Source organism: Chiloscyllium plagiosum, chromosome 5 (assembly GCF_004010195.1).
Source record: "Chiloscyllium plagiosum isolate BGI_BamShark_2017 chromosome 5, ASM401019v2, whole genome shotgun sequence".
NCBI classification, from domain to species: Eukaryota; Metazoa; Chordata; class Chondrichthyes; order Orectolobiformes; family Hemiscylliidae; genus Chiloscyllium; species Chiloscyllium plagiosum.
In genome coordinates, this window is record NC_057714.1 from 5,499,799 (window position 1) to 5,510,648 (window position 10,850).

The 10,850-nt window shown below is 40.9% G+C and overlaps 1 protein-coding gene across 4 annotated transcripts in view; it reads left to right on the forward strand.

Moving 5' to 3' along the window:
• Positions 1 to 10,850, forward strand: part of LOC122549676 (secernin-1-like) — an 83,721-nt gene that overhangs the window by 58,024 nt on the left and 14,847 nt on the right. For all 4 annotated transcript variants that reach the window (XM_043689515.1, XM_043689514.1, XM_043689513.1 and 1 more), the window contains exons 4-5: positions 5,185 to 5,387; positions 9,083 to 9,286. In XM_043689515.1, the coding sequence (XP_043545450.1) occupies positions 5,185 to 5,387; positions 9,083 to 9,286 (407 nt within the window). The remainder of the gene's footprint in view (positions 1 to 5,184; positions 5,388 to 9,082; positions 9,287 to 10,850) is intronic.

A 10,850-nucleotide genomic window follows, 5' to 3' on the forward strand; every position in this document is an offset into this window, starting at 1 on the left:
AGTCAAACCTTTAGCATGATGCCTCTGTAATCCAGCAATCTGTTGAAGAACAGTTTGATTGCTGATAAACATTTGCATGGTGACTGCAGTCAAAGCTTGTAAAGACAGCAAACTGACCACACATGATATTTGTTTGAGCATTCACTGAAGCATCCATATTTCTGATATAAACTGTGCTGCAAAAGAAATAGAGGCATTGGCCCAGATGTTTCTTTGTGGTTGGATCACAAGTGTGATGATGGAGTTGGTCCCTTATTCCAAGGTTAATTCCAATCCATCAAAATTGGTGTTGGATTGCTCTAATGCCCATTTGCATTGAATGCAGGCTATTTGGAAGGCTTCCAAACACACCAAGCATTTTGTGATATTCCCATCAGTATCCTGGGAAAAGCCCTGGGGAAAGTTGATATACAGAGAGATCTGGGTGTTCAGGTCCATTTGTACCCTGAAGGTGGCAACGCAGGTCAATAGAGTGGTCAAGAAGGCATATATGGCATGTTTTCCTTCATCAGACGGGGTATTGAGTACAAGAGTTGGCAGGTCATGTTACAGTTGCATAGGACTTTGGTTTGGCCACATTTGGCATACTATGTACAGTTCTGTTTGCCACATTACCAAAAGGGTGAAGAGAAGGTTTACTAGGATGTTGTCTGCTATGGAGGGCACTAGCTATGAAGAGAAGTTGACTAGATTAGGATTATTTTCATTAGAAAGTGGAGGGCCTGTTTCCACACTGTAATCTAATCTAATCTAATCTAAAATCTAAATCTAATCTAAATCTAATCTTGTCTGCTATGGAGGGCACTAGCTATGAAGAGAAGTTGACTAGATTAGGATTATTTTCATTAGAAAGTGGAGGTTGATGGGGGACCTGATTTGAGGTCTATAAAATCATGAGAGGTAAAGTTTGGGTGGATAGCAAGAAACATTCCCCAGAATGGATGATACAATTACTAGGGGTCACTAGTTCAAAGTAGAGGGGAAAAGCTCAGGGAGAAATACATGGAATGTTCTTTACACAGAGGGTAGTGGGTGCCTGGAATGTGTTGCCGGCGGAGATGGTAGAGGAAGACACAGTAGCACCATGTAAGATGTCCCAAACAGATATGTGAATGGGCAGGGAGGGGAGGAATACAGATCCTTTCGAAAATAAGTGGCAGGTTTGGATAGAAGATTTGGATAGGTGCAGGCTTGGAGGGCCAAAGGGCCTTTTCTAGTGCTGTAATTTTCTTTGTTCTTTGTCCTTCCTCCTGACCTATCCAAGTATTGTCCAGGATCCTGTCAAGCAGAATGTGTCCCATCTTGTCCTCCACCAAATTGGCACGTGCACTCTCCTTTTCCTCACCTTGTCTGCAATGCACTCATGAACATATTCCCACCATCTGCAGATCCTGCCTGTATGGCGTCATGAATATTAGAGATTGTCTTGATTGATTTAAAAAGGTGTATAAGTAGTGATGGAAACATGGTACATTAAACAGTGACTGTGGATCATGTTAAGAATTGATAGGAAATTAAATTTCAAGATGTATTCACTGATCTTGTCCACTTTGGGAGTGCATTGAATTTCTTCCTGCATCTCATCCAAGTACTGGGGCTTGACCACTGGCTTTTATTTCTGTGGCTCTCTGATTCCGACTGTCTTGTTTTCTGTCTGTCGAGCTTCTTTCCCTTGACAGTACAAGGCATCTCTTTTCTTCTTTCTTTCCACTTTCCACACCAAGACTTCCAATGCAGCATCTGATAAGCTTAGTGCGCACACTCTTTAATGGTCAGCTATTGCTGTTTGTTTCACAAAGTGATGTCAGCATGTAAGTAGCCATTGGGCACCTCCCCAATCAGAGACTCAGGGTCGCTTTAGGCAGTGCAGACTAGCTTAATGGAATACTTGAAAGGAACAATTTTTGGCCCCCTACATGAAACTAATGGGATGAGAGTACTGTCTGCATGCAGTATTCGCTATAATGAGTAGGGTAAGTAAGTGTGGTAAGCTGCTTCATAACACTGGTCATAGGCAAATGTCCTTTTGTGGTTTCTCTTCACCAATTTAACCCCCTACATTTCTCTGACCACTCTTGCACTCTGACCTTTTCTGATCATTCAGTGCTCTATTGCAATTGATCTGTTTATTGACTCTTCTCCACAATGCCTCTAGGACTGGAATTTCTCCATTGTACATCATTTAATGTAATCTTTTTATATACAGGGACTTTCCAGTGATCAACTCCCTTTATAATGATCGACAATGGCTCACAAATTTGCTGTCTTCCCCTTTTTAACATTTTAGGGAAAATACCAGTCATGCTAGTATTTTTAAGCACTACTATCCTGAATAGCCTGCCTTGTTTTATTTACATTAAATTTAATTAGTGCTACTTCAATAATCACTATTTCAGGTGGCATATTGCTTATGTATTCCTTGGTGGGTACTTACAGGAAGTAATCATTTAGTGTATATTGACAAGGAGATGAATAATTAAACAAGCAATAGAGGATTGCAAAATGAGGGTTGAGTAATTGCACAGAACTCTATCTTTAAAAGAGAGCTTGTTCAATTTTGAATCTTCCTAAGCTCAAACTCTCACACTCTCATCTATTTATCAAATCACAAATGAAGCAAAACTGTCCAGAACTGACCATTCCAACAGGCCTGCAGGCTGACAATGAAACATTCTCTTACCTTGATGAATGCCTGTGAGAGATTGATAAGATCTTCATTGCTTAGGCCATGTTGTTGAATTCTCTTATTTTTCCAATCTATGTGCAGAATCTGTAAAATTAATCCATCATTTGTGTCTGAGTGCACGCTACAATAAAAAGTAACACGTTGAAAGAATAATGACCAGAAACACGTCATTTCCTGGTGAATATTTTAAGAATTTGTCAATAAAAGTATTTGACATTGATCCACAAATTTATATTTGTTTGCACTATTGAATTTCAAGAGTCATTACTTATCATTTTAATTTATTAAATAACTGAGCGTGGTTTAACTTGTGCAAAATGGTTTGGCAAGCAAATTGAGTCATAGAGATGTGCAGCACAGAAACAGATCTTTTGGTCCAACTTGTCCATGCATGAGCAGCTCTCCTAAATTAATCTAGTCCCATTTGCCAGCATTTGGCCCATACCCTTCTAAATCTTTCCTATCCGTATACTCATCCAGATGCCATTTAAATGCTGCAATTACACGAGCATCCATCACTTCCTCTGGCAGTTCATTCATACACACACCACCCTCTGTGTGGAAAACGTTTCCCCTCAGGTTCATTGTTAACTCTTACCCCTCACCCTAAACCTTTACCCTCTAGATCTGAACTCCCCCCATCCCCGGAAAAGACCTTGTTAATTTACCCAATCTTGCGCCTCATGATTTTATAAACCTCTAATAAGGTCACCCCTCAGCCTCCGATGCTGTGGAGACAACAGCCCCAGCCTATTCAGCCTTTCCCTGTAGTTCAAATCCTCCAACCCTGGTGACATCCTTGTAAATCTTTTCTGAACCCTTTCAAATTTCACAACATCCTTTCTATAAAGAGGGAGACCAGAATTGCACACAATATTCCAAAATTGGCCTAACCAATGTCCTGTACAGCTGCAACATGACCTCCCAACTCCTATACTCAATACTCTGACCAATAAAGGAAAGCATACCAAACACTGCCTTCACTATCCTATCTACCTGCGACTTTACTTTCAAGGAGCTATGAACCTGCACTCCAAAGTCTCTTTGTTCAGCAACACTTCCAAGACCTTACCATTAAGTCTATAAGTCCTGCTCTGATTTGTCTTTCCAAAATACAGCACCTCACATTTATTGAAATTAAATGCCATCTGCCACTCCTTGGCCCATTGGCCCAAATGATCAAGATCCCATTGTTGTTTGAGGTAACCTTCTTCATTGTCCACTATGCTGCCAATTTTGGCATTACCTTCAAACTTACTATCTATACCTCCTATGTTCAATTCCAAATCATTTATATAAATGACAAAAAACAGTGGACCCAGCAACGATCCTTGTGGTACACCACTGGTGACGGGCCTCCAGATAACTAATTTGTTTTCTAAACTCAGTCATATTTTACTCAAAGTATTTTGTACTTTAATTAACTTTGCAAAATGCTTTGCCGAATTTGAATAAAGATAGGTCTAGAAATTATAGATGTTCCTTATCAAGTACTTAATTTATGTAAATTACATGAAATAGCAATGCTATTCAAACTACAGTGACCCATTACATTTCTTCACTTCGTCAGACAAAGCAAGTCCCAACATTCCTTTTGGTACTTTTATCCTGAAGACAACATATCACATGCAGTATCTGTCACTTATGGTGTAGCCCAATATGAAACTTTTCAATTTTATTTCAGGATTAAGTATTTTCTGCAAAATTGCATGCAACAGGTATCCTGATACTTCTTACAAAGCCAACTAAGTAATAGCGTCCTGGATACTAATGGCCCTGGGGGACCCGGATTCAAATCCCATCATGGCAGATGAGGAATATGAACTCAATAAAGAATTTGGAATTAAGTGTCTAATGATGACTATGAAACCATTGTTGATTGCTGAAAAAACCCGTTTGATTCACTAATGTCCTTTTAGGGAAGAAAATCTACATTCCTTACCTAGTCTGACTAATGTGTTACTCCAGACTCACATCAATGCAGTTGACACTCAATTACCCTCCGGGCAATAAATGCTAACCGAGCCAAAGATCCCCACATCCTGTGAGTGAATAAAAAAGTTGAATGAATTGACAGTTACCCACCCAAAATGGCAGGGAATGATCTCTCAAGTTTCTAGAGCTTTGGCAAATGCTCGCTCTTCTCTCATCAAGAAGCCAGCAGCCTCCTTTGACAAATTTGCACCAATCATGGAGCTGTGATCTCTGTCTTTTACTCTGAATCAAAAAATGTATAGACTTTGACATACTAAACATGGTATATTGACAGGTTTCTCTTTTTGCATTTTAAAGTAGCTTTAACATCTTTAATCTTGTTTTTGAAGTCTGCCTTGGCCACTGCACCATGGAGAACAAGTTTTATTTTAAAAATGAGTTTAAAAGCACTTCTGTACTTTCTGTCTTATCAGAATAAAATCCATTTCTTGTAATAATGTGTTATGCTAATTCTTATCAATTGTCAAGCCTGTGTGTCTCTATGTCTTTGTCCTTTCCCACAGGCTTGGGTTGGAGCGAGGTACTACAGCGAAAGAGGCCTTTGATATTATAGTGTCTCTTTTAAAAGAACATGGACAAGGTGGCAATAATTTTGAAGATGGAGCCATGCTCCATGCTTTCCACGGTACATTTCTCATTGTGGACAGAACAGAAGCCTGGGTCTTGGAAACTGCCGGCAAATATTGGGCTGCTGAGAAAATCACAGGTTGGTAGTTTTCATCTGGGATAGTGGTTGACACAAAAACTAACAATCGAAGTGTGATTGATGTGGTGTGGTGCCCATTCACCATTGCACATGAAAGCAAAGCTGTATTTCAGTTGAATAGATTGTGAGCATTGTGCAATTTCTTTGTACAATGTCAAGCAAGTGCAACATTTGTTCTTTGATTAATTCCATTCTTTCATCAAATGATCACATTTTTAGCTCCAGCATCGTAAGCTCCTGTGTTTTTATAACCTGCTGTCTTGGATCATATGGAAGTTATTTGAGCATTTATGTAGTTAACTTAGTGTTGCAGTGTATGCCCTGGATCATGTTACAGGGCTCCAGTAACACAGAATGGTCGTGCTTTGTGATAGGTCATCACTGGGAGATGAGCTGATGCTGAAGATGATGGTGTTGTAATGTGATAGGTTAAGTGTGATGGAGGGAACTAGTGTGGCAGACGACGATTAGTTTAGAAAGACAAAGCAGGCCAGCGTGATTGGCTATGCTAATATTATCCAATAAGCGAGGGACCAACAAATTGTATAAACTGGAGGAGAACAAAGAGCTGGGGGGGGGCCAGGAAAGCCACTTTGCTGGCTTGTATAGCTTTGATTTTGCAAGATTAAAGTTTAATTTCGTGTAGGATTTCCTGCGTCTCCTGATATTTGTTTATAGAACATTGAGTAATTCTTCCACAACAATTAGTGTTTAAGATGCATCAAAGATGGCTGTGATTTTTTTTATTAAAAACAGTATTCCTGCATAGACAGCAGGCACACATCATCCATAAGTCCATGGAAACTTTTTGTTAGGTTTCCATCTGCTAGCACTAATTTTGTGTTTGCATGTGTGTTTCAAATGACATTTTTGCACTGTGAGCATTTCAAGGTGCCAGTACATAGTTATTTTAAAAAATTGATTTTAAAATGTATCTTGTTTCCTTTGGTATTAATGGCAGCAGCATATTAAAAATGCAATAACTGGCTTAGTGATGTGACCTTTTCAGGATTGATCGTTCTGTCGTAAAATGAGCGTCTTAAAGCACGCTTACACCACACTTTTATAGCATCAGGATGAAGTGATTTTCACATTGTACAAGTGTGAAAGTAATGTATATCTTGAGTCTGTTTCCTAGAAGAGGAAACTTGATGTTATATGGAGTGCAATTACAATGCAGTATTGAAATTGGCATTAAAGTGCTCAGAAGCTCTGCCTGGTTGAAACCTGAACTCCATTTACCTGTCTCCCTCCATTATATGCAGTCAAAAAGCAGCTTGTTTTTCCAGTTTAAATTAAAATTCAGTGTTAATAACACGATCTATGAATTGGATGTTTTTATTTCTACATTTAGCTTTTTTTTTTGTCAGTTGCAACAGATTTTTGCTGTTGAATTTGAGGTGTGAACCATGTTGTTTATTTCCAGTAAGGATTGGTTAATAGCAGCCAGCAGTAAGAGTTCTGCTTCTCCTACTTTCCACTTTAACTGTGTATTAACAAAATGATTGATTGTACACCTATTTAAGATCATTGTACTGCCTCTTTTATGCCAATGAGCTAGAATAAGTATTATCGACAAAAGGGGTCAAATGGCCTCCTTCGGTGCTGCAGCAGTACATTAGAGCAAAAGACACAGCAGCAGGTATGGGCCAGACGTCTGCTTCATTATTTAATAAGATTATGGCTGATCCTTGAACTTGACTCCATTTCCTGTTCAATCCCAGTGTGTCTTGACACCCTGAGGAATCTAAAAGCCTTCCAATATTGACCTTTAATTTACTCCAATAACTGAGCATTCACAGCCCTTTGTGATGTGAAATCATAATGCCATTGCTTCAGTGTCACTAGGTCAAAACCTTGAAGCTCCCTCCCTAACACCCCTGTTTGTGGTAACTTAACCACATGGACTGCTGTAGTTCAGGAAAGCTGCTTGACATTACATTCTCCAAGGTAATTTTGGATCGTCAACAAATGCTGACTTAGTAATGACACACATCCTGTGAAATAAAACTTCTTTTTAAAAGAAAACTCCACTGTCATATGCTATCTGCCAGCCTGGTCATTTTTGAAACTTATCTGTGTCCCCTTAGAGATGGCTCGCACCAAATGTTCAGGCCTGATTGGAGCTGGGACCAGAGTCAGGCAGACATTAAAAATAGTGCCCCCAGTCTGCATGCGAGTTCCAAGCTCCATCTTGTCCATGGCAAATGCCCAGAAACTAGGCGGAGAAGGCAGAGCTCCCTACTTGTATGCTGCAGGCACTTAATGTTCATTGTAGGAGACCAACTAGAATTTTCATCAGGAACATTTGGAGAGAAGAAGGTGGAGAGCTGACTTAATTGAGACATATAACATAATCAGAGGGTTAGATTGGGTGGACAGTGAGAATCTTTTGCCTCTGATGGTGATGGCTAGCAAGAGGAGCATAGCTTTAAATTGAGGGATGATAGATATAAGACAGATGTCTGAAGTAGTTTCTTTACTCGGACTAGTAGGGGTGTGGAACGCACTGCCTGCAGCAGTAGTAGACTCACCAACTTTAAGGGCATTTAAATGGTCATTGATGGTCATATGGATGAAAATGGAATAGTGTAGGTTATGTGGTCTTCAGATTGGTTTCACAGATCAGTGCAACATCGAGGGCTGAAGGGCCTGTACTGTACTGTAATGTTCTATGTTCTAACATTCCTGATGAAGAGCTTATGCTTGAAACATTGACTCTCCTCCTCCTCGGATGCTGCCTGACTGACTGTGCTTCTCCAGCACCACATTTTCTTTGACTCTGATCTCCAGTATTGGCAGTCCTCACTTTCTCCTACCAACTAAGATTTTTCAGCTGTCCTGCAGTTTGAGGTAGCATGGGCCAGTTTAATCTCTTGAAGGAGTGGCCTTCTAGCAGCAGAGCTCCCTCAAAGACAGCAATGGAGACCGACCCAGACGGCTGCCTTGCCTGTCTGAGTGCAGCAGGAGCTACAGGCTGCCCCGGGAAATATAAGAAACTGGAGAGGGGCTGCTTCCATTTTGAATTGCCCTCTGACTCTCTCTAAATCACGTGCCATGATATCCTGCTTTTGACGTGAGGCCCTGCTCGACTTTCTAGACCTTGCCTAATCTCCCCCTTTCTCTATTAATTTGCTTCTTAAAAGTCACTGGTTCTCACAGAATTATGTCTTGATGACTCCTATTGAGTCTGGTGGCATTCAGGGTGCCCACAAGGAAGATCCTGCTCCCCCTATATCCTCCTCTGCTTATCTTCGTTTCCTATCTAACTTTATATCCAAATTGTTGTTGTTAATTGCACTGAGCTCAGCCTCTTCATCCAAGTCAATTAAAGTCGCTTACCAAAAGTTGAAGACCCAGCACTGACCCTTGTGACAGCCAAACTTAAAGGACCCATTTGTTCACACTCTGTTTTCTAACCAACCCTATATCCATACTGATAGGTTACCGCACCGCGCATTCTAATCCTCCTGGATGTGACTGACTGACATTGAACCTGGAAAGTTCCTTTTTCTCTCTGCTCAATGTATTGCACCTGTGTAATAACCTGTTCATATAAACAGTAAAAAGCAAATACGTGACAGTTTAAATTTGTGCTTTAAAGTTCACAGTATCCACAATCCATTCATTTTTGGTAATAAGAGCCAGCCATTAATATAAAGCTTTTGTTTTTAATTTATCTATTTCCTCTGTAGAGGGCCTGAGAAGCATTTGTAATCGATTGTCTATCACCACCAACATTGATGCAGAGCACCCTGAGCTTAGAAGTTATGCCCAGAGTCAGGGCTGGTGGAATGGAGAGGAAGAATTCAACTTTAGTACAGTTTTCTCGGTACCAGGTGGAGATGAGGATTTGGATCACCTTTGTGCTGGCAAAGAACTTCTGCAAAAACATGCAGGTGGGTGAAAGCATTGCAATGAAGCTTATAGGATTGGGAACTGTTTAGTTAGGTGGCATAGTTAACAAACAGTGAAATTCACAACTAATCTTGGAGGAACTGTTGGGCGAAGTTCACAGCACAGAATCAGATAAGTTAATTGTTTTAAGTCTGTCCAAGAGAAAGGCTGCAGTAGTGAGTATAGTGGATTCTTTCTTGATTATATGTTTTTGGAGATAAGTCTCTTGATTAAACTTAAATTAATAGCTGAGGCTTATATTTTAACCTGGGGCAGTGTTTGTAGAGGAATAAGACGGTGTTATTTTCTGGGTCTGTAGATTGTGAAGGAGCAAAAATGGCCTTTGCAGTGATATGTGCTTCTTGTCAGATGTGGGAGTTTAAAGAGAGTTTAAGGGTTACTGCAGATTATATCTGCCATAAATGCTGTTGGATGCAAATCTTATCCGATTGAGTGGATCGGTTGGAGAGAGAGAGATAGAAGCGATGAGGAATTTGCAACAGTATGTGATCGATGGCAGTTATAGGAAGGGGGGAAAGTCTCCGATACAGTCACATAGATGGGTTAACTCCAGGAAGGGTGAGAGAGATTGGCACCTAGGGCAGGAGTTTTTTGTGGATATACCCATTTCAAACAGGTATGCTGTTTTGGAAAATGTAGGGGGGTGATGGATTCTCGGGGGAACGTAGCACGAACAGCCAAGTTTCTGGTATTGAGACTGGCTCTAATGCAACGAGGGGTACGTCAGCTTCCAAGAGATCAATTGTGTTAGGGGATTCTGTAGTCGGAGGTACAGGCAGACGTTTCTGTGGCCAGCAGAGAAAAAGCAGAATGGTGTGTTGTTTCCCTGGTGCCAGGATCAAGGATGTCTCGGAGAGGGTGCAGAATGTTCTCACGGGGGAGAGGGGCCAGCAAGAGGTCATTGTCCACATAGGAACCAATGATATAGGAAAGGAAAAGGTTAAGACTCTGGAGGGCGATTAGAGTTAGGCAGAAATTTAAAAAGGAGGTCCTCAAGGGTAGTAAGATCTGGATTACTCCCAGTGCTATGAGCTAGTGAGGGCAGGAATAGGAGGATAGAGCAGATGAATGCATGGCTGAGGAGCTGGTGTATGGGAGAAGGATTCACATTTTTGGATCATTGGAATCTCTTTTGGGGTAGAAGTGACCTGAACAAGAAGGACGGATTGCACCTAAATTGGAAGGGGGCTAATATCCTGGCAGGGAAATTTGCTAGAACTGCTTGGGAGGATTTAAACTAGTAATGTGGGGGGTGGGACCCAGGGAGATAGTGAGGAAAGAGATTGATCTGAGACGGGTACAGCTGAGAACAGAAGAGAGTCAAACATTCAGGGCAGGCAGGGACCAGGTAGGGCTAATAAATTAAACTGCATTTATTTCAATGCAAGGAGCCTAACAGGGAAGGCAGATGAACTCGGGGCATGGTTAGGAACATGGGACTGGGATATGATAGCAATTACAGAAACATGGCTCAGGGATGGGCAGAACTGGCAGCTTAATATTCCAGGATACAAATGCTACAGGAAGGATAGAAAGGGAGGCAAG